General features: G+C 39.1%; 5 protein-coding genes across 8 annotated transcripts; 2 read left to right on the plus strand and 3 right to left on the minus strand.

Annotated features, from left to right (window-relative positions):
• The first annotated feature begins 244 nt into the window (after window positions 1-244).
• Window positions 245-2,745, plus strand: cnpy2 (canopy FGF signaling regulator 2). 2 transcript variants are annotated; one of them, XM_077727056.1, is made up of 6 exons: window positions 245-375; window positions 457-641; window positions 735-850; window positions 1,296-1,493; window positions 1,798-1,894; window positions 2,098-2,745. In XM_077727056.1, the coding sequence occupies exons 2-6, from the start codon at window positions 542-544 to the stop codon at window positions 2,139-2,141; spliced, it is 555 nt and encodes a 184-aa protein (XP_077583182.1). In that variant the 5' UTR covers window positions 245-375; window positions 457-541; the 3' UTR covers window positions 2,142-2,745. The 2 variants fall into 2 exon arrangements, with proteins under 2 accessions (XP_077583182.1, XP_077583181.1); XM_077727055.1 differs by having other exon boundaries at window positions 273-375; window positions 523-641.
• LOC144203545 (uncharacterized) lies at window positions 1,099-7,282 on the minus strand. Its single transcript, XM_077727054.1, has 3 exons — window positions 7,192-7,282; window positions 6,987-7,075; window positions 1,099-6,587 (listed from the first exon to the last, which is right to left on the minus strand). The coding sequence occupies exons 2-3, from the start codon at window positions 7,067-7,069 to the stop codon at window positions 3,221-3,223; spliced, it is 3,450 nt and encodes a 1,149-aa protein (XP_077583180.1). The 5' UTR covers window positions 7,070-7,075; window positions 7,192-7,282; the 3' UTR covers window positions 1,099-3,220.
• An 803-nt stretch (window positions 7,283-8,085) lies between these two features.
• On the minus strand, window positions 8,086-10,384 carry LOC144203198 (EEF1A lysine methyltransferase 3-like). The gene is made up of 3 exons (XM_077726554.1): window positions 10,199-10,384; window positions 10,009-10,120; window positions 8,086-9,460 (listed from the first exon to the last, which is right to left on the minus strand). The coding sequence occupies exons 1-3, from the start codon at window positions 10,358-10,360 to the stop codon at window positions 9,060-9,062; spliced, it is 675 nt and encodes a 224-aa protein (XP_077582680.1). The 5' UTR covers window positions 10,361-10,384; the 3' UTR covers window positions 8,086-9,059.
• A 691-nt stretch (window positions 10,385-11,075) lies between these two features.
• Window positions 11,076-15,298, minus strand: stx16 (syntaxin 16). 3 transcript variants are annotated; one of them, XM_077726418.1, is made up of 9 exons: window positions 14,843-15,298; window positions 14,131-14,142; window positions 13,915-14,022; window positions 13,690-13,830; window positions 13,450-13,612; window positions 13,275-13,363; window positions 12,897-13,040; window positions 12,717-12,797; window positions 11,076-12,622 (listed from the first exon to the last, which is right to left on the minus strand). In XM_077726418.1, exons 1-9 carry the CDS (start codon window positions 14,966-14,968, stop codon window positions 12,521-12,523), a joined length of 966 nt encoding a protein of 321 aa, XP_077582544.1. In that variant the 5' UTR covers window positions 14,969-15,298; the 3' UTR covers window positions 11,076-12,520. The 3 variants fall into 3 exon arrangements, with proteins under 3 accessions (XP_077582544.1, XP_077582545.1, XP_077582546.1); XM_077726419.1 differs by lacking the exon at window positions 14,131-14,142; XM_077726420.1 differs by lacking the exon at window positions 14,131-14,142 and having other exon boundaries at window positions 11,077-12,622; window positions 14,888-15,298.
• Window positions 15,299-16,367: 1,069 nt separating this feature from the next.
• Window positions 16,368-22,867, plus strand: dgkab (diacylglycerol kinase, alpha b). The gene is made up of 23 exons (XM_077726417.1): window positions 16,368-16,694; window positions 16,902-16,966; window positions 17,073-17,214; window positions 17,331-17,405; window positions 17,678-17,727; window positions 17,822-17,896; window positions 18,068-18,184; window positions 18,270-18,387; window positions 18,689-18,777; window positions 18,996-19,103; window positions 19,189-19,287; window positions 19,364-19,414; window positions 19,528-19,601; window positions 19,685-19,759; window positions 19,834-19,919; window positions 19,988-20,077; window positions 20,168-20,328; window positions 20,510-20,574; window positions 21,053-21,143; window positions 21,231-21,408; window positions 21,478-21,598; window positions 21,685-21,745; window positions 22,220-22,867. Exons 1-23 carry the CDS (start codon window positions 16,622-16,624, stop codon window positions 22,295-22,297), a joined length of 2,142 nt encoding a protein of 713 aa, XP_077582543.1. The 5' UTR covers window positions 16,368-16,621; the 3' UTR covers window positions 22,298-22,867.
• Window positions 22,868-23,182: the final 315 nt, after the last annotated feature.

The following is a 23,182-nucleotide window of genomic DNA, read 5'->3' on the forward strand; positions in this document are numbered from 1 at the left end:
GCAATGTGCCTTTTATTTCAACACCTGTGTATCTGTTTTTCGTCATTGGAGGACGACATACATTTTAGATTTTATTTCTATTTGGACTTTTTGAACGAAATACAAAGTGCCTTTGGTGGTTCTGTGAGCCTTGTAAAATGCAAATAAAAATGGATGAATCGTTTTAAGCTATTGCCAACCTTAAGACTAATAGCAGATAATAGTATTGGACAGTATATATTCACTGTTACATGCCACTATTTTATTTAATTTTTGCGTGTTCAATTGTCGCCCTGGCCAGAGAGGTCGCTGTCTCCCCTGTCGACATAGTGCGCTGCAGATGCTACGTCAACACATTTCCACGAACAAGATGAGCCTTCAATTCTCCAGCTTCTAGTGAGTTTCATTTCAACTTTCTTTCCCCCTTCCTTTGTCTATTGAAATGTGTATATTAAAGTAGCATTTGCGTCATTTAAGGCAGGCACGCTCACGAATCAGGCTTTCTTCAACATCGTGATATTTTCTGCTTGATTGTAACCGCAGCGTTTTCAATCGATGCAAGATGAGGGAAGCTGTTCTCCTGCTTTGGACCTGGATGCTCTTCTTCCATGTGCCGACCCCCATCCAGGCAGTCAGACCAGGACAGGACATCCGATGTGGAGGTGGGCATCTGCGCTTGACCCGATCTTTTAGGAAATGTACCTTTATGAAAAGTACATATGCTGAACGGTGAAGGTGCGTGTGATCCTCCTCAGCCTGCAGAGCTCTGGTGGACGAGATGGAGTGGTCCATCTCACAGGTGGATCCCAAGAAAATGATCCAAACCGGCTCGTTTCGAATCAACCCGGACGGGAGTCAGTCCATCAGAGAGGTAGATAACACCTCCATTCATGCATTGGACATTAGGTGAAGCAGGGGTTGTGCAAATGTATGTGTTAAGGAACCACATAATTTTTTTTAAAAAATTATATATTTGAGACTGGACAGACGGGTGGCCTGGTGGATGAGTGGTTAGCACATCGGCTTCACGGTGGGGCACCTGGGTTCAAATCCCGGCCGGTCAAACTGTGTGGAGTTTGCATGTGTACATGGTAGTAATGTAAAGAATAGCTCCGCCGATACATTTTTTTATTTATTGTGAAAAGTACTGATTTTGGGGATTTCCAGATTCTGCCTGACAGCAATTAAATACAAAATGAATAGAATTACTGATGCAACTGATAGTATAGAAAGTGTCCACTAGCACTGGATGGGATTCATGAAAAAAGATGTGACAGTTGTTAAAATTGTTCTAATTCCCATTCTTTCTCTACCAGGTTCCCCTAGCGCGCTCCGAAGGGAACCTCCTGGATCTGATGGAAAGTGTGTGTGAGAGGATGGAGGACTATGGCGAGCGCACGGACGCTGCTACTAACAGAAAGTCCTACATTAGGGTCAAATCTCACAATGGTGAAGGCATGGACCTCTCAGAGGCTACACTAGATTCAAGAGTGACTGCCAGCTTAAAATTTGCTGTATGTTATTTTCAGATTTGTTTTTATCACTTAAAGTGGAATCTTGAAGTTCCCTTAAAGCCTAAAAATGAAGGGTTTCAATTGTTTTAAATTTACTGTGAAACTTCATTAAGGAATTATTTAAAGGCATTTTGAGCCGTCTAAAACACACTAATGTAATGTAATTTTTCTCATGCCATCATCACCCTTTGCAAATTTTGGAGTTTTAATAATGATCCGTCTTAAATTAACCATCGTAGAACCCTGTTAAAATATGAATGAGATTTGTCTGGAAAAACGTACTTACTTTGTCATCTTGTGACAGTGCGAAGCCATTGCTGAGCAACATGAAGATGAACTCATTGAATTCTTTTCACATGAGACCGAAAATGTCAAAGACAAACTCTGCAGCAAGCGAACAGGTACGTTTTTGCAGTTGTGTGCATGTAAGAATCATCATGTAAAAAGGAGATTATCACATACAGTCACTTGCCTCTTTACATTTTTGATCATTTGAAAAAATGTTTAAAAATCCTGACCTGATGCTCATTGTGAGATGTTTTAATGTTAGGTGGTCCTCTGTGTTTGCATTAACTCCCTGTATTCCAATTTCGTGTGCCTCCAGACCTTTGTGACCATGCCCTGAAAATCCCACATGATGAACTTTGACGTACTCACGCCATGGCGGCCGTCTCTTCTCAAGTGATATTGGCCGGTTGACGCCATGGCGTTGCTGGTGGCAGATAGAGTCACGTATAAAGAGTCCATAGATTCGGAATCCGAGGAAGAATTTCCATCATTCGTGGAGAATGAGGGGGTTTGTGTTGAACATTTTCATCACTTCATCGTCCCTTAATATCTGCACCTCACAATACCTTTGTCTTTAATGAGATTAGTACATTATAATAACTGTGAAACTGGTCAAACAAACGTGATTTTTCATCAAATACATTGGCTGAAATATGACTGAAATAGTAGTGGATATTTGTTCAATCCGTTTGCACTGGTAGTTCAAATAAATTGGACGTCTCCTCGTTGTCAATTAGTTACAGAAATGTAAGTGGATTTTATCAAGAATTGTATGTCTACAATCTGCCCGTTATTGACATGAATATGAAAGATTTTACCTATGAATAAATGTGTCACACAGAAAAAAAATCACTATTGAAAACGTGTCACAACTGTACAAACACACCAAATATTTTGCTGTTATTTTTCTATTTTCAAGTGTATAAACAATCCAGATTTCTATAAAATTTGTCAGATTACTGCATCTACTATGCCTACTTTGTGAATTTTTTTGCACACCACTGATTTGACACAATCCCTTATTTTGTACACAACAGCCTATATTGGTTACTCAATATAACTATAAACATATTAAATATGACGTATTGTTTAGATATTGAGATTCTTTTTGGTTTTAATGACAGGGATTGTGCCACTCTGCAAACAAATTGTCAAATTGCTAATGTTATAAAGCAAAGGAAAATACATACATTTAGAAGTAACCTGTCAACAAACAATAAATTCATATAGCATGTTGTAAAGTACTTGACATGTAAATATCAAACTGAAATCAGTTGGTTTAGATTTAATGAAATGGAATGTATTATTAGCTATTTCTGTAGTTAAAATTCAGGTCGGTCCACCTGTGTGGAGTTTGCATGTTCTACCTAGGCCTGCGTGGGTTTTCTCCGGGTACTCCGGTTTCCCTCCCACATTACCAAATATATGCATGGTCACATTCACTCATTTAGGTTACATTTCACCTGCATTGTTACCTCGTCCTCTGTTTCCTCCACGTAATCCTCGTCGGCTATGATAATCGTTTCCTCTGAGTTGTGACTGCTGGCGCTACTACAAGACAAAGTGTCTTCCTCATGGAACGGTTGTGGCGGCAGCGTTTGTTCAGCCTTTGTGACCTCCAGCATCTTCGGTTCCTCGAAGACTCCGTTATCAAGATTAGCGGCTACATTATCGGGATCCCACAACTCAAACACTTCATCCTCTTCGTTCTCAGAGTCGGGAGCTGTATGTTTCCTGATACGATTCACCGCATCCCACAGAGAGGCGGGATACTGAAGCTCTGCTCCATGGGAGAGGTCAGGGGGGAGATTTTTACTTTCCTCTGGAAGGGGTGGAGTCGGAGGGGAAAACGGAGAATTTTCAGAAGGCGTATGGTCCAGAAGGAGAGCAGGTAGAGTTTCAAGAGGTCCAACAGGAGGACCGGGATTTGAAGGGCAGGCCGATTCTCTTTCTGGTTGAGGAGCAATATCTTCTCTTGACCCAATTGGTGGAGAGGAAGTTTTGGGTAGAGCCTCTCTGGGGTCTTCTGAAAGAAATGGTTTGGTAGTTGGTACAATTTCCTTTTGACACTCTTGTGTGTGTTCCTTAAGGCCGGGAAAATCTTTGTTGTCATCAGACTCCGCATTTACTTTTTTGGTGTGGACGTCTTGCGCTAGGTTTGCCAAAGTCTCGACTTTCGCATCACTTTGAATTTCCATCACTTTTTCAGAATTGCCTGAATTGTTGGTTTCATTTCTGTCTTTAGCTTGAATCAAAAATGGTTGCTCATTTTTGAATGCTGTGGGTTTATTGTGAGATCTTCCTGGAATCGCTTCATTGGCTGCTTCAGATTGTAATTGCTGATGCGCAGCCAAAATGTCTGATTCAATAACAGAAGAATCACAAGCGACATCGCTGAGCTTATCTTGCGGTGAGGCTTTTTCTTTTTCGGTCTCGTCCTCCTCACAAACTTCAGTGTCGGCCATTGCTGTAGAAGTTTTTTTATCGGGAGATGAAGGCAGAGTGGGAGGCTCATCCGAGTCAAGAAGAGATGCCACCTGGAGCAACGTTACGGCTTCTAGTTGGGTTGAACACTGTTGTATTGGATTGGGAGTTAGTACTGAATCATTATCGGAAACCTCTGTTGTTTCTGACTCAAATACAGTCAGTGACTGAACAGCTAATGGCGACAGCACAAAATTAGGACTGGACTCTCTTTCTGGATCCTGATTGGCTTCAGGTAAGGAGTTGTTGCAGCAGAATGGAGGTGGAGTCAAATTCTCGGTGGCAATTTCAGTGGATATCTGCTCTGGTTTGGCGACTTCTTGTGTGGAGTCATTTGAAGGGTTCTCTGTCTGACACACATTCTTAAGTTTAGTGTCATCTAAAAAATGAAATACCTTTTGATGGGATTCTGAAGAGTTGTCACAGTTAACCTTAAGATTTTTATCCTCATCAGATATCCCTTCAAGACTTTGGTTTTGCTGTTTCTCTGACTGCTTCTCATTTGTGGTGTTTTTTGAAAGCTGACTGTTCATTTCATTGTCATTCACTTGAGGTAAATGTTCTCTTCGTTTTTCTGTATCTTTCACACACATATCCAAAAGTGAAGATGCCTGGATGTTGATGCCAAGGATGCATTCAGCTCGCTTCTCCAATGATTCTATTTCAGCATTTTTAGGTGCATTAGTTGTTGTTGTCGTCACCGCTCCATCTGAGTTCAGGCCGTTCGCAGGGTGTTCGTTTGTTGGAAGGAGGTTTAATTTGGAGCTTTGATCCGAGTTTAACTCTGTGCTAAGGCCGCTGGATCGATCAGAGGAGGCAGAACTATGTTGCGTGTTCATAGTTGTTTCCATGTGAACCTGCTCCATCATGGGTGACTTAATGACCTCCATTTTAACAACAACACATGTTGTGTCAATCACTAGGAGATCTTTCCCCTCCTCCTCCGTTTCAGAGCTTTTTTTGACATCTAGTCTTCTTACTTCCATGCCAAGTTGACTCTGATTATGAATCTTACTTATGAAACTTGGCTCCCTCCACAATGGATATCTGGCTGACACAGGTAATGTTGATTGAGTGGCCTGTTTCTCCAAAATAGACAACGCTTTGTTTTCACTCTCTTTGAATAGGCAATCCTCGGGCTGGTCTTTCTTTGGAGGTCCTTCCTCAGGGAGTTTTTTTTCTATGCAAGATTCTGTCCCTTCTATGTGTTGAACATTTCTATCCTTTTCAGTACACAGAAGGGTGAGTGCCGCCTTGTCTACTTCATCCGCAACCTTAGCCGTTTCAATATTGTCATTGTTGATGGATGAACATATTGCACCTTCCGTCTTTGATGCTTGTTCGCTAGGTGTCAAGGATGGGTTTTCTGTTGGGCTCGCTATCCGAGACACCAAACAGAAAATGGTCATTCCACCTGTTCTCTTGTTAAATCGGAATGTTCGTCCTTCGATCACTTTTGAAGACGATTCTCGGATTATCTGTGTGGTCAGATCTGTTTGTGGAATACGCACAATCTGGATAGGATTTTTTTGATAGCTGTATCCTTCAAAGTCCGAGCACGTGTTCTGTTTCCTGTCTCGTTTATCCTGTATCTTTTCAACCTGGGTCAAACAATTGGGCATCACAGCTGAAGCTTGATAGCTTGGGCTGTTGTAAGGAGGAGGTGCAACATAACCAGGAGGCTGAGTAAACATTCTCCTCTGGATATTTCCTTTCACGCCCACCACTTGGTCGGCTTCGGCACAAAGCTTTTGCTGCCCAACTGCTCTATCCTTTGGTCTCGGATCATGTCTCTGGTTTGGACATTGTCCGACCTGTTGAAGTGCCGCCATGCAAGGCTCTATTGCGCTGCGTCTGTTCTCCAGAACAGAGCCCCCCCTCAGCTCTGCCTCTATCCGCCTCCTCCTCGGAAGGGAATGGCTGTAACGGGTCGCCCAGGCTTCCAACTCTCTGTAGCTGTTGCTGCACCTGGTGGATGAGTCTCTGTAACGGACAAGATTGGTGGGCTCCCAACCCCTGTGCCATCCCTCACTCACGTAGTCTCTCTCGTATGTTTGTGCAGGCTGTGCAGCTGCTCTCCATTCACCGGCCTCACAACACTCACATTCTCCTATGTTCTGCTGAGAAGGATGACCCCCCAAAAGGTGGTGCTGAACAGAAGTTGAGGCACACCGCTGTGGCTCAGTCCAGTTGGTGCGATCCAGTTGCGTTCCAACTATTCTCAATCGAGGTAATGTCCAGTAACTGGACTCCCTCAATGGATTCCGCAGCTCCCCGTGGTTACCCGTAGAATAATGTGTTGTCTGATGTCGATCATGGTAGCTGTGTGGATAAAAATAAAATACATCACAACATGATGATATGTTTTCTTTCGTAAAAAATCTGGAATTATTTTATGTCTTTTTTGATAGTTGAAATGTTTCATCCTATAGAACTTTACGCAAATGTCTTGTACTCTAGCTTTAAGATGACAAGCCAAAAGAAAGTATATATTGTTTTAATATGTTAGTGAAATATATATTAAGCCGTCGGATGATGTAGTGATTCACTCGTCTGACTTTCATATCAACACACATCAGTCTTCTCCCTTTATTATTAGAGTCAGTGTAAGGCAAACATATTTTACTTTACAGAAGTAGAGTTCTTTTTAATATTCTCATGTCATCAAATGGAAAAAAAGCCAAACAAGCACACTTAGATAGCAGGCAATATTGTACTTACGTATGCAAATGATTTCGACGAGGAACTGTATCAAATCTGGTGTAATGGGGCAGCGGATCTGGATTTTCTGGCCATAAATCCATTGTGCACTAAAATGAGGTAATGTAAAATATGAAAGAAAATCCAAAGCAAATGATTAAATGTTTAATTCTACTGCTTTAAAACAAAACAAATAATAAATGTGGAAAAAAATAATGACACATACCTTCAGTGATTAAAATTTCCTCTTTGCTTGTGAAATGTGACGTGAGAAGTCCAAATCGGACAACTTGTTTTTAAGAGGGTGTTGGTCCGACTCCCTCCCACAGAACTCCCATCCACACCCTGTCACCTCCCTCTCATCTTCTCCGGGTTATCTCATCAGGTGTTTTCCAAACAGCCTACTGGGACTATGAAGACAAAAACAGACTTGCACTTTATACATTTAACGCCATTAACTGTCATATTTAATCCAGCTATTTTTGTGATACGGCTACTTTCATGCATTTTTAAATTGATGTAAAACTTCCCCAATCACTGATGACTAAATGCCATGCTCAGCGTGATTAAAGCTGCATGGAAATAGGGGGATCAATTGCTTTGTGGACTGGTTTGTGGCACACGGCGAGAAGGCCAGCCACTCTTTTCTTCGGAACTCTCCAGCGTGACAAACAGGCTTTCCTTTGCTGAACAGAAAGGCAACACATCAGCAGAGTGTGGTGCGTGTGTGTGTTTGTGAGAGAGAGAGAAATAGACAGAGCGGATGAAGCATCATGAGCAGATACTGGCCAACATGCACAGCAATCTGTTGATGTTAACAGAATAACCGGCCTGATCATTGTTAAAGTTGTCCAACGTCTCAAAATTACAGTGCAATATTGTAGCACAATTATGTCTTTGGCTGAACATTGTTTCATCATTAAAGGAAAATAAGCAGTTTACACAATCAATAGCTTACTTGGTCAGATTTCTAGACCACCGCAAAGTGAACATACAGAGGGAATCATAACAATTAACGAATTGGTAAGGCAAATTACGAGTGTTGATTGATATCGAAACCATATAATTATTCATATCTATATTATCTTTATTCGGGCTATTTTTAAAAACGCAACACATGTTTTCATCATTCCCTTTATTTAACAAGATGTTAAAGGTTTGGATCTTTTTTTTAATGCACGTAAATAATTTTGGAAAATAACTCAAAGAATTAAATGATTAGGATATATAGAACAATGCTTATACACCAATAGAATATACCTACCAAATATTAAGAAAAATGATAGTGTACACACCACCGCCGACAACATAAATCTTGATTTGGAAAGCCTAATAAAAAAATTAAAAAAAATCATGTCTATTACATGCAGTAAATATGAGTAAACACTTGAAAGCATCTGTCAAATGTGCTTTTGTATTAATATTAGGGAAAAATCAATACATTGATTAGTTGATCAAATGCTTAAGTGAGCAGAATGTAAACAATATACAAAAAAAAGATGATCAGGTAAACATTAAAAAGTGATTGATGCTTTTTTTGTGCAAAATAACACAATTAGCAATAAGATCATTTCTGGTCCACCAAAAATATCTGTAAATATTGAACTTATTTTGTTGTTAAAAATCCCCATAGTTCATGAAGGAATCGTAATGAAATGCCTATTCTTAACCTGAATATATTAAAAGGTAGTTGTACAACTACAATCCATTTCTTCATCATGAAGATTACATGAATTGTTTCTTAATAGAATTAGTTAAACATTAAACATCCAACATAAATGTATTAATGCGCTTTTTTTAAGACCGTGAGTTGAGAAAACTTTCCGGAGGTATTAAAATCAATTCCTCCATTTCACAATATATAAAAAAAAAAATCATTCACACTCAAATGATGCAAAATTTAAAATATAAATGTACACATGGAATTTTTTTTAGGATCACCTGAACACGTATTCTAACCTGGAAAACCTTGACTCAAAGGCAAACCTTGTTAACAACTACTGTAATATAAGAATGTCCATTAAAATTGCAATAATATCGTCCAGCATGATTGGTCCCAATGTCGACTCTAGTTAGGGCAGAATAATCCTCCTATTACTGATGGGTTTTTTTTAGAGAAGCTCTGTAAATATTAATGTTTTCACGATCATCACGGTGCACAAGTTGGACATAAAATCTGCTTGGGAGATATTCTTCAAAGAAGCCTGGCGCCTTGTGCTCATTTCGCATTTTCGACGAGAGGTAAACCACTGTGTTTTTTTTGCAAAGATGAGCCAGAGTGTCCACTAACCGTGGGTACGTCTCGGGCAGATAAACGATATCCGCGCCCACCACCAGGTCCCAATCTGAGGGGAACTTGGTGTGGTCCTCACCCCATGACAGTGGGAGGACAGTGGGAGGGCTAGCGGGCCAACCGCTGGAGGGCATGTTGGCACACACGTTGGCCTCCAGAGGGGGGAGAGTCACAGGAAGGTCTGTGAGGGTTACATTGGCACCTGGAGGTGAGTAAGAAGTTAATCGAGGTCAACATGCAATGTTATTTACATTATCACTTTCACTGGACTGTAACCTTTGGACTTTTAAAGCAAACCAGACTAAGATAAGCTGCACCTAACAAATTTGACAAGAATGTGGCATTGGTTCATGCAGGGAACTACAACAACAAAAAAACATCAACATTTTGGTTGGCAGTGAAATATCACTGCCACCCTTCCCAGTCAAAAGAAATTGGACTGGTGTTACTGTTTTGTAAAATACAATATTTACAAGCTCAAAATTTTGGTTGGTAGTGAATTTTCGCTGCCATCCCTCAAGGTCAAAAGGAAATGGACTGATGCCATTGCTTTGTAAAACACAATATTTAAAAGCTTCAAATTTTGCTGGGTAGTGAATGATCACTGTCAGCTCTCCCAGTCCAGAGGATTTGGACTGGGGTCGCCGTCAATGGCAGCCAAAGAAATGTTTTCTTAAAAAAACTTTTTTTAAAGTGCTATTTTCTAAAAGTCACATTAAATGATAATAAGACAAACCAGTGGCAATATACCGAGGCGAGCGGCCACAATCCCAACGATGCCAGTCCCCGCTCCGAGTTCGATGACGCGTCGCCCACGCAACTCCACGCGTTGCTTCTCAAAGTAACGGCACAATCGTATCGCCTGTCAACACGCATGAATAAAAGTGACACTCAATTCATGACACGTGTATAGTAACCTCTCGACAAATTGCGTATTTACCGATTCCCACACAGGTGCAGCCACGCCGAGGTTTGCACCAAATATTTGTGTGATCTTCAGCTCCTGGCCCATTAATTTATAAATGCTTTCTTGAGAGAAAGTGTCAGCGAACAAACATTCATCGGCGGGGAAAGGGTCGTCATCGTTCACAAAACAGCTCATCGTGCATGTTTGACCGGTGGGAGGGGAAAGCGTAAAGTATCATTTTAGAGAAAAAAAGTTTCGAGTCTAAAACTAAATAGCTTCCGGGTTAGCTAGCAGTAGCATTAGCTGGATAAACTCGTCGGAGAGCACATTTTGACGAAAACTGGCACTTTTTTGTGTATTGCTTATATTATTTATAAAATAAGATGATTCACTGTGTTATTATTTTTTTCGTGTGTGATATTCTTTTTTTTATTATTAATTTGAAAGTTGAGGATGTTATTTATCCGGGTCACCAGATATTCCACGTGTACGATGTCCACGTAGTATTTAAAGCTCACGCTATTCACCAAATACATATATTATTGGCCTGATAGCAATTGAAATATTACAACGGCGAAATGTGAACTGTTTATAGGGCTCCAATAACTCATTAACAACCAATGACGAAGCCAAATAATGTTACTTGTCCAATTAATCGCTATAATAAAGCATCATCCAGTAATTGAGCGAAAAATGAAACGTCACCCATCATTAATCTATGATAGGTAAAGGTGGCAACAGTGCCCTGATAAAAAATACATAATTTGAGAAAGAAAATCAGTTCTAGTTTCAATGGCAAAAAAATAATACATAAATCAAAAAATAAAATCCATGATAATTTGTTCCTGTTGTTGCAACGATTCATCACTTATTATTTTTGAGTGGGTCGTAAATCCATCACAGTGACAAAAATCAAACTATGATGCAGTTTTATTCATTTTCTTTCTTTTTTTTAAAGTCTGCACAGTCAGTACCAATTGGACATTTTTCACACTGCTTGACATCAATTGCAGAAAGGGTTTAACATGTGTATAAAAGACTTGAGCTGTACTCAAAGCTTCCACAATCACATGAGAAAATGTCATATAACACCCAAACATCATTCTCCCAATTTCTACATAAAGTATTACTGTTACCTGGAATTCATACTTCATGATTCAACACAAGAAATCTGTTTCATGAGAAGTTATACCTCCCATTCCATATCAGTGCCAATGACACAGAAATCGACTCCCAACAAAGGCAGCCTTTACTGTATATATTGGAACAACAAATGATAATGGACGAACACAAAGCTAACCCACTCTGAGCATTAAAGACAAACATGAAACGCAACAGTCATGGCGAATGTTGCTCAAGGACACTTGTGACAGCAGTTACGCTGTCCAGAGTGTGGAGTACTTCATTGAAAAAAAAAAACACTTATGCCTTCAGTTCATCAGTCTTTCTAGCTCATTAGAGCAAAAACAAACAAAAAAAAATAGCTGCATAGAAAATGTACCGTATCTCTATGCAGCTGGTTATCTGGGATGAATCACAGTTTTCTTAGTGGTGTGCATATTGGCTGCGAATCTGAATGGTTTTACTTAATACACAGTAAATAAGCTCCTCTTGATCATTTGTATTTTTTAAAAATAAATATTTTTCATCGATATAGATGACAGTAGTAATTCCATCAATAAGACCTTTCTCTCGCTCAGGTCTCAAATATGTGCAAACTGCAGTTCCCCTTAAAAAAGCAGCACTTTTAGCAGGGACCATGAAAACAAACACACTTAAAATAACAAAGAAAAACAATTTGGATGATGAATGGGTGATTTTAAAAACAATGGGGTGCATCAGCCAACTCGTTGCAAAGAGTGATACTTCCAACTGCTTGCTTACAGTCAATAAATCAAAATGTGGAGAAAAGGGAAAAAAAATCAACCAAATGTTATCCTTAAACTGTAAAAAAAATATATTTGGTAGTGAACCGCTCCTGTAATTGCAGATGCTGCTCTCAAAGCATTTACTGGAAAAAAATACTGCTCTTCTAAAGTATTTTCACATACAAAAATTAAGCACAGACCGTTCTGCTACAACAATGTAACATGCTTGTCCACTTAAGTCCACTGTAAAGAATTTCCTTTTTAAAGATAGCCAGATTTGCCAACATGGTCAAGTATAAGCCTAGACAACTCAACAGACACTTGATTGTTTGTTTGATTAAAAAAAAACATCTTGGGACAGCCCAAAGCACACCAAAAATACAGACATGGAATTTCAACATTCCAGCTTGGCATGTAAAGCTGTCAACTTGGTTCTTAGCCGAGGTCCACAACAAACACTCACACGGAGAGCAAAAAGGAATGTACGTTAAAACTTGGTTGAAAAAAGAATAATAATTAGAATGATGATTATGACAAAAAGGATTAAAATCACCAGCATCTTCCTGTTTTTCTTCTGATACTGCTCTGCCTAAAAGGAACAACAAAACACCATCAAATGCAAACGGGAAAATATGTCAGGAGTATCATAGTTTACAGCGTAGTTTCACATGGACTGCTTTTACCTTTTGTAACTGTTTCAAGCCATCATCTGTCTTAACACACGCTTGTTCCACGTGAAAGTCGATTCTGTCAAGAACCGTGCCCTTAAAGAAAGAAAAAAAAACAACGGGGATTTTACTCTCTGTTGACTAAAATGAAATGCGGCACGTGCTGGGTGTCATCCATTGCGATTGAGGTAATACCTGCTCCACCACCATTCCTGCCAAGTCCCGAAAAATTTCATTCAGATCCGAGATGGACTGAACTATTTGTCTGATCTCTCGCTCTCGCTCTTCCACCCCGATTGTGTTCTGCTCCACCATCATCAACTGGTCATCTGTGAAACCCTAAATGGCACAACCAGGCAATATGGAAACCAATATTACCGCATAAAGTACAAATAATGCCACTGATCCCTTTTACTATGTGGTAAATACTGGAACGAGTAAAGAGTTTCCAATGAGTCTATGTCTTTCTTTCACTTCCATTATTTTCTCTCACCCGCGTCCACAATTTGCAACAGCCTATATCAAATGTCCTTTTGCTTAGCACACACCCAAAAAATTCAAAAAGCCACACACCTTATCATACAAAGCTAGATCTTCATCCTCTTCCATTAACGGGCCCGAGTCAAAAAAGTGCTTTGATCGCTCCTCACGATTTTTCATACCTGTAATATACAAAAAATGTTCTTGCATATTAAAACCGCTTGACTTGATACCTCTTGCTGTATTATATTGGAGTACATCGGCACACGTTTTAGGTAGCTGGACTGTGTGTGTCTGAAATTGATGGAGAGCTCCTGTAGACTCTGCGCCAGAGACGAGATGACGTTTCGAAGAAGTCTCTCCTCTTGCTCCGTGCAGTGACCGCAGCGGGACTGCAGGCCCGTTACAGCTCGCTGACATCGGTGGAACATCTGTACTCAACGCAGATTGAGAATTTTGACTGATAAAGTGATTAACAAATCTCAGTCGAACACATCACGCAGCGCACCTGTGTGATCTCCTGTGTTGTGATTTCTATGGCGTGCTCTTCTTCACTACTGTCATCCAACGTGGGTCGATTCATGTGCTTATCATGAAGTAAAGCCAGGTCCTTCATCTTCTGACGAACCCGTGAGATTTCGTATTGGATCTGAAAGAAATCCAAAGTTGACTCACTCGCCAGTGGGGTGAGATGCTTTCCGGATGAGTTTGAAATGTATTCTCTCCACGTTACCTCGTCGATGCCTTCTACCCATTTGGGGGACAACTTCCTGGTGACGCCGACCGCCGCTTCGGGATCCAGACTGATTCCCGACACCAATGCCATGCGATCGTCGGCAAACTTAAAAACAAAACGCGTTCCTTAGCAATTTCTCTAATCCAGGAGACTAATTTAGGACACTGCTCATATTCGTGACAAATATTGTACCAGGAAACAAAAGAGTGGTACCTCATCAAGTTCCTAGAATGATTGGCAGAAAGCATTGGGGTTCCATCCAATAGCAGATAAGAAGGAAAAGGAGAGGACAGAAGCAGATCAGAAATGAGCCCTAGAGATTGCAGCAATGAGCACCAAGCAAATATTACAAAGAACAACAATAACTACGATATAATCTGATAAGAGAGCTACACAAAATTGGTTTTTATACAAAATGAGCTGTTAGAAATGAAGAATAATGATGGTTTACAACGTCATTTTTTCCACATGCTACACAGTTTATTGGATTAAAAATAATAGAATGATAATGAAGCTAATGAAGCTAATGAGATAACAACTTGAAATATGAACATTCAGTTTAGTAAATGAAAACTGGATCTGTTGTTGTCATTAGCAAGCAATGAGTTAAATGCGGAGAAAAAAATGAATGCAAGCAACTAAATTGTCAAAAAGCATATCCTGATTTTTAATGCCACAGTATGAAACACACCATTTGTAAGATAAACATCAGTTAATTTTGCTCCTTTTGGGTCCGAGTTAGTGGCAAAACAGTTAGCCCTTAGATAAACTACCGTAGCAACGACACGACAATGATAGGAATCCGGCCTAATTGCGTTTACGACGACACAAATTCTACTAAATGCTAGCTATCACAGGCAAAATGTATCTATTTCAAACACACAGACAAAGAGAATAAAATGTCAAAACGACGCAGACCACTCACCGCAGCATTGCTACGTGTACTCAGACGGGGGTCGTTTGTACTCACTTGCTCAGCCAATATCTGCCGGTTTTGGATCGCATTGTTCCGCATTAACAAGAAGGCGTCTGTCAGACGCCGAGTGGCCATGATTCGACAGTTACGTTAACACGTCTTAAAAAGTGTGCACGGCTCGGCTGGCTTAGTCTTTCCTTACTGGGTTACTATATTTTTGTTCCTCCCCACTGGCTAGCTTCAGCTTTTTGCGCCTGAAAACGGCGAGTAGAACTCGCGATTAAACGCCAATGGGGCACTAAAAGCAACCTACTGGTATTTATATTTTGTCAAATAGATTACGCCATATTTAATCGATTCGATCCCCACGAAAATGTGGATTTAAAGTCTAATTGGCAAAGTAGGAGTTCTTCAGTCTGATACCGGAAATGACAGGACCTCTACTGACACCTGCGCCTGCATGAAAACATTCTTTTTCTACGATGCAAAGACCAGTGCTGTTACAACAAATAATGTATACCGCTCTCTACTGGAGAAAAATATACCGACAATTAACAAACTAGTCAGTGTATACTAATGCTCGATATTTTTGTTTAAAAAATAAAGAAAGGCTGTTTGTCTACTCTATTCGGATAATGAACTAATTATATCTAATTAATTATAATACTTCGTGTCATTGCAAAAATATACGAGTGTTGCCCCATTGGGAAATTGTAAATATATAAATTTACAACTGCTTTCTGTACCAATGGCACATGACCTAAAACACTAAGTAGACCATCACTTAGTCAGCTCCAAACAAACAGACAGATGTTAAATATGCACATTTGTAAAATGTATGTCTTTAAAAGTATTTATTACAATCTTAACAGGCTTATGTTTTGACTTTTTCTTTATTTTAATATTTACAATGATATAACTGATCATTTTACTTAAAAAAAGGTTCAATTTTTGGATAAGACTGTTTAACTGCAAATTCTGTTTAGTAGTTATAGCAATAAATTTGATAGGAGATGCCTGTTTGTATTCAGATTTAGAAACCAAAATGGGACACAAACACAGCCTAACAAGCAATATAGGGATCATATTTCTTTAAATTATAACTTGTAAATTAAGCCAAATTGTTATATAATTGTAAATAATGGGGGAAATTTGGCCGGGGATGTAATTACTAATGTATTTCAATTGTGTACAAAAAAAACTTGTATGAAAGGGTAAATCAATCAAAAAAGGTGACAGTTGTTTAAACTTGAAATCAAAATCAAACAGCAGTGATAGTATAATTGACAATGTAAAAGAGTTTATGATAACACAAAACAAAATGTCAACTGTTAAAGAATTACTGGTAACAAACATTTTTTATTGTCCATCAGTGGAAAAAATAGCTTATGGTCCTCGCCTCATCTGCTGGAATTTGACATGGAGATGCGGTGCAACTCCAAGTTTAATGTGGTAACAAGCTCCTCCTCCTCCTCCTCCTCCTGTTTCCTAATCCTTGACATCCTTTAATACCCAGGCCCACACTGGCTGCTGATGACACACTGTGCTCGTCTACTTAACTGAACACAAATGCTTGATGGTTTGAGTTTTGATTTGACAAAGAGAGGAGTGTTCAACTTTCAACTTTTGCTAATGGCTTTAGGAATGGAGGGGAACCGGTTTAAGGAGTCTCTTTCAAACTCGGAAATGAAAGCCGTGATCACACACACGATGCCTTGATTTGGACAACTGTGTAGATTTGAAGCTTTTGTTCAATTTTGGATTAGTTGTCTCTCACTCAAATAAGACATGGCTTCCTCAGAGTCCACAGAAGGTACTCTGACACCTGTGGATTTCATCCAGCTGCAAGAATACCTGGAATGTAAGTGCATACTATTGGAAGCTTTCACTACATCATAGCTTTATTAATTTATATAGATTGGTGAGTTTTTTTAGGCAGAAAACAGTGGGTTTATTATTTTATCTTCAAATACTGTGCATTTTTATACACACAAAAATGCAGGAGTCACAATATCAGTGAGAATTTAGAGTTGTTAAACGCATTTGTGTGTTTTTGTTATTGTTGCAGATAGCTCTTTAAGGGTGAAAGACGTACTCAAGAAGCTTCAAAGTGACAAGCACAACTCTGGAGAGGTTAGTTGTGCAGGAAAAAACACACTGCTTTCTCTTCTGAACAACACATTTTTAAATACATCATTGTACATAGTTGTATCTACATTTGTTTTATACCTTTCTATAGTACATGGACAAAGAAATGTTTGACCTCTTCCTCAAGACGTACTTAGAGGTGGAAGAATTCCCTGCAGAGTTGAGCGAGCGCCTTTTCTCTTACTTTCAAAACGTGGAGCCTGATGGCTCCAACAACAATTGCCTGGCTAAGGGTAACGATGTCAAATTAATACTCATGCAGTATACACCTTGAAAATAAATCACCTGCCTCAAGGCAATTTCTTTTCTTATCGGATGCAAAGATTCATTTCTTGTATGTTTCTGTCAGGTGGGGTGTTATTCCGTGACGTGTCCTGTTACTTTTCAGTTCTGGAAGAAGCCAAGCCACGGGAAAAGCTTGAATGTTGGTTGCTTTGTAAATCAGGGGTCTCCAAATCGGTCCACAAGAGCCCCAGTGGGTCCTGGTTTTTGTTCCAACTCATCCAGCACAAACAGTTGAATCAATGAAGTTGCTGTAATTGAGCAAACTTGGAAAACACTGGATTGGGGGGTTGGAATGAAATCTTGCACCCACTGTCGCCTTTTATGGAATAGTTTGGGGATTGTTTTAAATATTGTGTGGCCTGGCTAGTTATTTTTATGGTTTTAATGCATCTCATGTCATTTTTTTTCCAGTTAGTTTCAAACTTTATGATAAAGATGGTAATGGACATCTGGATAGCGCTGTAAGTTTCTCCAAACTATCCAGATATACAATGATCTACTATGCAAAACGCTTTTCAATGGCTGTTTTACTATGACATTTTGTGTCTTCATCAGGAAGTGGATCGAATCATTACGCAAATGATGCGGGCAGCTGATTACCTCGGCTGGGACGTGGTGGAGCTCAAAAGTGTATGAGTACTGTTTTTGTTAGCAGCGATAATGAGTAATAAGAAAATGCATATTTTTGTGGTATGTTGTCATTATTGTTGGGCATATTGTTTTTAAGGAGACATTATATGATAATGGTACAAAGGAAAAGATGGTGTTAAAACATCCTTTTTTTAAAAAATGTGTGTTTAGGTGCTAAAAGACATGATGAAAGCCATTGATGTGGACAACAGTGGTACTGTCACACAAGAAGAATGGCTAAAAGGAGGCATGAACAATGTACCGTTGCTTGTCCTGCTCGGACTGAAGGTAAAACCAAAACATTGCACCTACATGACTTTGCTTCCATTCCTTAACCGCACCTCCCTTTTTGTGTTGGCATCCACACCCATAGGTGCCGGAAAGGGATGGGCAACATATTTGGACATTGAAGAATTTTAACAAACCGGCTTACTGCTGTGTGTGTGAAAACATGCTGCTCGGCCTAAGGAAGCAGGGACTCTGCTGTGTCCGTAAGAGCACAAACATACCACACGTCATCACATTCTCGTGGTCGGCGCACGAAAAGTGCACTTTTTTTTTTTGGATGACTGGTCAGCAGAAAGTTATTTACATGCTTATTAACCAGCCTTACCTAGATTGGATCCAAATTTGGCCATGTTGGAGTCTTATCATGCCCATAGTTAATATCACATCATGTATAAAGGTCATTTAATTAGTTTGGGTGTCAGGAAGAGGCGTAATTTGGATAAAGCTGGTATTATACTACTGTTGTTTTAAAATGAATAGTCTCATAAGTATTTCTGCCCCCAGGTTGCAAATATACCGTTCACAGTCAGTGCTCCAACAAGAACATTGAACCCTGTGCTCCCACCTTTGTCAATGCTCAACATAAATTGAGGGTGAGAATTTAAGCAATACATATTTCAGTATCTTGCCGTTTTCTTTGCTTTCAATAATTGCCTCTCAAAATGACTTTGTAAAAAATGTAATGCTATTACGTAATCTGTATTTATTTTTACTTTGTATTGTGACGGTTTTATTCAGAATCTGTTGGTTACTAAACCCGATCACAATATATTCAATTTTGATATATAATGGATTTTTTTCTCTCTATCAGGTTCCATCTCACGACTGGGTCAGATCCGACCGCAGTTCCAAGTGTCATGTTTGCCAGAAGAAGATTAAAACTTTAGCTGGAAGGCGTTGCGTGTGGTGCCAGCAGATGGTTCGAATGCAAAGCTTTGGATTACTAATCAGCCGTGAAGCATAACCACAGCATTTTGGCACAGTTGTATATTTTCTCATTTTAGCGACACCAAGAGTGCCTCTACACCGGAATATGCACTTGTGACTGTGGTCCACTGAAAGATCATATACTGCCTCCCTGGGCCATATATGGTCACCATGAGGTAGAATCCCAAATATGGTGGGGGGTTTTCCCAAGTCTGTGTAGTTGTATTTATCATTTTATTGTGTTTCCTCCAGGAACAGGACACCACCTTGTTGGATGTAGCTCTGGATGGCAACATTTTACAGGTTGTTGTCTTCCTCCAAATTAATTTCCCTGTGAACTTTTTGGTCTACTATTTCCACTCAAAATGAGATAAACATTATTGGTGTAGGTTAATTGACAAAGTATTTCCTCTCAGGTTGTCCCCATTCCTAACATTCATCCACTGTTGGTTTTTGTAAATCCCAAAAGTGGAGGAAACCAGGGCAAGAGGTGAGCTGCTGACATGAAGTCAAAAAAAGATACAAAAATCTAAAAAGTTCTGATCCAACTATTTGCCTGTTTTTGCTCCTCAGAGTTCTTTGTAAGTTTCAACACCTCCTGAACCCACGTCAAGTCTACAACCTTTCAAACGGCGGTCCTTACCCAGGGTGATGCAATTTTAACAGAATATCATTTAACTTTTTAATGCATACTTTTATTCACAGCAATTCATTAATTTCAGGCTGCAAATGTTTCGCAATCTTCATGACTACCGGATTCTTGCATGCGGAGGAGACGGCACAGCCGGGTGGATCTTAGATGCCATCGGTGCGACTGTTTTAGGTTTACAATAGGAATCAAATATGTTAGGATAAATCACAGGAATCTGTTTTTAGACAAAGCTGACCTTCAGGTGAATCCAGAAGTCGCTATCCTGCCTTTGGGTACCGGCAACGACCTGGCTCGTTGTCTGCGATGGGGTGGAGGTAAAGGCACCAAATTGAAGCAATAGTGAATTTAGATTCAATTATTAAGTTATGACTTAGTTTTCCTTCTTCTCTGGGAATTCTTTGAAGGTTACGAAGGGTCCGATCTGATGGAGATTCTGAACCAGATTGAGACAAGTGAGGTGATCCACATGGACCGCTGGAGCATTCAGGTGACACCAAGTGATCCTAAGAAAAAAGGAGACCCTGTGCCTTACCATATCGTCAACAACTACTTTTCAGTCGGATCAGTGAGTTGATGCAATACTACTTACCGTATTTTCACGACTATAAGGCGCACTTAAAAGTCTTCAATTTTCCAAAATAGACAGTGCGCCTTATAATCCAGTGCACCTAATAAATGGGAAAAAAACAGAGTTTTGAGTGTAACAAACACCAAAAAGGAAGTGACTTTTTTTTGTCTCTCAACAGGATGCTTCTGTTGCTCATCGTTTCCACTCAATGAGAGAGAAATATCCACAGAGGTTCAACAGCAGGTGAATTTGAGTAGTAAAATGTACTTTAATTTAGTAATGACTAACTCTTGTGACTTAAAAGAAGACTGTATTCAAAAATAACAATTGCTTACAGTATTTGACACCATCAAAAAGCGATTTAATTCCTCAACATGCTTCCAATTGTGGTTATTGATTATACTGGTCATAATGAGAGAAGTTTCACCTTTTATGCATTTTTTTTATCCCACATTAGAAGAGCAAAATGATTAACAAAACTTAAATGCAAAAGTATAAACCCAATAATAAACATATTTCATATTTTTTGACCATTGTTTCTTCAAGGCTACAATGTTACAGTATTATTTACCTACTGGCACAAAAGAGCTACTGTTGTCTAAACAAAGCTCCTCATCAATTCAATGTTAACATTATTCTACAACACTAAAATGCCACAAACATGACGCCATAAAAGTGCAATTTAAAAACACAGTATTTTCCTCCAATGGTCCATCGACAGAATGAAAAACAAGCTTTGGTATTTGGAGTTTGCCACAAGTGAGACCATCAATTCCTCTTGCAAGAACCTTTCAGAGTGTCTTGCCATTGAGGTGAATTTTCTTCTATCAGTGGTGTCGTGTGACATTTTTAAAGATCCTCCCACCATTTTTTTCACACTTATTTGCACCTGTCAACAGTGTTGCGGGGTACCTTTAACCCTGAGCCCGTCCTACTCTTGCGTTGCTGTCCTTAACATACCGAGCATATACGGAGGCTCGAACCTGTGGGGCGAATCCACCAAGCCAGATGGACCATTACCAGAACAGCGTGATGAAGTCATTATTGATCCACAAGTCCTTAAAAAAACAAGCCAAGGTCTTTGATATGTTTTCCTTTCTACCATGTTGTTATAGAATACTTTTTCAACAGGATTCATTTTTACAGACATGTCTGATAAGCGCCTGGAAGTGGTAGGCTTGGAAGGGATGATGGAAATGGGACAAATCTACACTGGACTGAAGAGTGCTGGGCACAGACTGGCACAAACTTCCCAAATTACTATCAGGTATTCTGCTTTTAGCTTGATGAGAAAATCATTGCACCAAAGTGGCAGCATTAATTTACAATAACACTATTTTATTTCTATTATAGGACATTTAAAGCCCTACCCATGCAAATTGATGGGGAGCCATGGATGCAATCTCCTTGTACAGTAAGTATTACACAGTCTAATGAAAAAGGCTTTCAGAATGACAAGTGTAGTTATTGAATCCTCTATATTTCTGCATTTATTGTGTCAATACATTTCAAATTATTAAAAAAAGTCAATGATAGAGGCCATACTATATATACATATAAGCCATTATAAAGGCCTTTGGTTATACTAGTATTGCATTAACTGTACATGTCAGCAGGAGGCGACATTGACCGATTTCCTCTTTCACTGTACATGCATATACTTGATCAAATACTACTGTATGTAATTGGATTGGATTGGATTACTTTATTCATCCCGTATTCGGGAAATTAATGTCCCAATTCAAAGTGAGAAAGATGATGAGTGTTGAGGCACTAGTCTGTGTTTGCCTAATATTCATTCAGTCAGCACTGTAAAAAAATGATTTTCATTTAAAGTCATTTACATTTGAACTAAATCAGCTATCTCTGGTGTTATGTTTTATTCCAGATCCACATAACTCACAAGAACCAGGCTAACATGTTAATGGCTCCTCCGCCGAAGCCATCTGGCTTCTTCCACATTTAGTTGTATGTTAGTATTTCATAAATAATGCCTACTTGTTCTCTTTTAAATTTGTGAATTTGTAAGTGTATTTCCTCTGTTTTGTTTCCTATCAATCTAAACCAGTGTTGTGCCACAGAAAAAGAATACTAATTGTTGTCAAAAGGTACCAACTTTTAAAGTTTTGCTTGTAGTTGAAACACATTTTCGCACAAGGATAAAAAAATGTGTTTGTGGTTACTGTATGGATTAATACAATTAGTTGGTTGCTATTTTTTTATCCTTCTATTTTGTGTTTTGAAAGACGAACAGGGGAAATTTTAAATTATACCTTATGTTTGAATTCCAGTTGACTTTAAATGTTAACTTAGACAAAAGAATGATTGAATGAATCTTTTAGTGTTACATTATTTTGGTTGAAGGAAATTTGATTTTTGCACTAAATGCCCAGAAACGAATCCAGTCCGGTGATCATGTTGTACTTTATTAATAAGAAAGGATCATATCACTGTATAGATGAAGATTAAAGAAAAAGACACACATACACTTTCAGAAATGTAACCTGTATCTATTTTTTTAAATACTATACTGAAAGCATATTGAAATCGTGTTTCTTTTGATGTAGCCTGCCAGCCCTGAATATCTCCTGTAAATCTTTTTCTGGCAGAATTGTAGGAGATATGCTTTGCAAAATGCATGTGTGGGAAAGAAGGTGTAATCCAGTGTCGGTGAGGAAACCAAGCTTGGAGGGGGATTAATCCTAAATAAATGAGAAGGAAAAGTGGTACTAAACGTGGGCAGGGGTTTTTTTTTTTTAAATAGCCTGACTAGGGACAGACATTTTAACAAATACATTCGCTGAAAATAGAAGTTTGCAAAAGAGCAGTCTAATTCATCTCTAGTTAGATA

Source organism: Stigmatopora nigra, chromosome 10, assembly GCF_051989575.1.
Source record: "Stigmatopora nigra isolate UIUO_SnigA chromosome 10, RoL_Snig_1.1, whole genome shotgun sequence".
Taxonomy (NCBI): Eukaryota; Metazoa; Chordata; class Actinopteri; order Syngnathiformes; family Syngnathidae; genus Stigmatopora; species Stigmatopora nigra.

Coding starts and splice junctions, on each gene's coding strand:
- dgkab (XM_077726417.1), top strand. CDS start 16,622: ATGGCTTCCTCAGAGTCCACAGAAGGTACTCTGACACCTGTGGATTTC. Junction 19,760..19,833: donor AACGGCGGTCCTTACCCAGG/GTGATGCAATTT, acceptor CATTAATTTCAG/GCTGCAAATGTTTCGCAATC. Junction 20,329..20,509: donor ACTACTTTTCAGTCGGATCA/GTGAGTTGATGC, acceptor GTCTCTCAACAG/GATGCTTCTGTTGCTCATCG.
- stx16 (XM_077726418.1), bottom strand. CDS start 14,968: ATGGCCACTCGGCGTCTGACAGACGCCTTCTTGTTAATGCGGAACAAT. Junction 13,613..13,689: donor CAACACAGGAGATCACACAG/GTGCGCTGCGTG, acceptor CGTTGAGTACAG/ATGTTCCACCGATGTCAGCG. Junction 12,623..12,716: donor GCTTGAAACAGTTACAAAAG/GTAAAAGCAGTC, acceptor TGTTCCTTTTAG/GCAGAGCAGTATCAGAAGAA.
- cnpy2 (XM_077727055.1), top strand. CDS start 320: ATGCTACGTCAACACATTTCCACGAACAAGATGAGCCTTCAATTCTCC. Junction 642..734: donor ACAGGACATCCGATGTGGAG/GTGGGCATCTGC, acceptor GATCCTCCTCAG/CCTGCAGAGCTCTGGTGGAC. Junction 1,895..2,097: donor ACTCTGCAGCAAGCGAACAG/GTACGTTTTTGC, acceptor GTGTGCCTCCAG/ACCTTTGTGACCATGCCCTG.
- LOC144203198 (XM_077726554.1), bottom strand. CDS start 10,360: ATGAGCTGTTTTGTGAACGATGACGACCCTTTCCCCGCCGATGAATGT. Junction 10,121..10,198: donor CTGCACCTGTGTGGGAATCG/GTAAATACGCAA, acceptor GCGTGTTGACAG/GCGATACGATTGTGCCGTTA. Junction 9,461..10,008: donor GATTGTGGCCGCTCGCCTCG/GTATATTGCCAC, acceptor ACTCACCTCCAG/GTGCCAATGTAACCCTCACA.
- LOC144203545 (XM_077727054.1), bottom strand. CDS start 7,069: ATGGATTTATGGCCAGAAAATCCAGATCCGCTGCCCCATTACACCAGA. Junction 6,588..6,986: donor CGTCGAAATCATTTGCATAC/GTAAGTACAATA, acceptor TTATCCACACAG/CTACCATGATCGACATCAGA.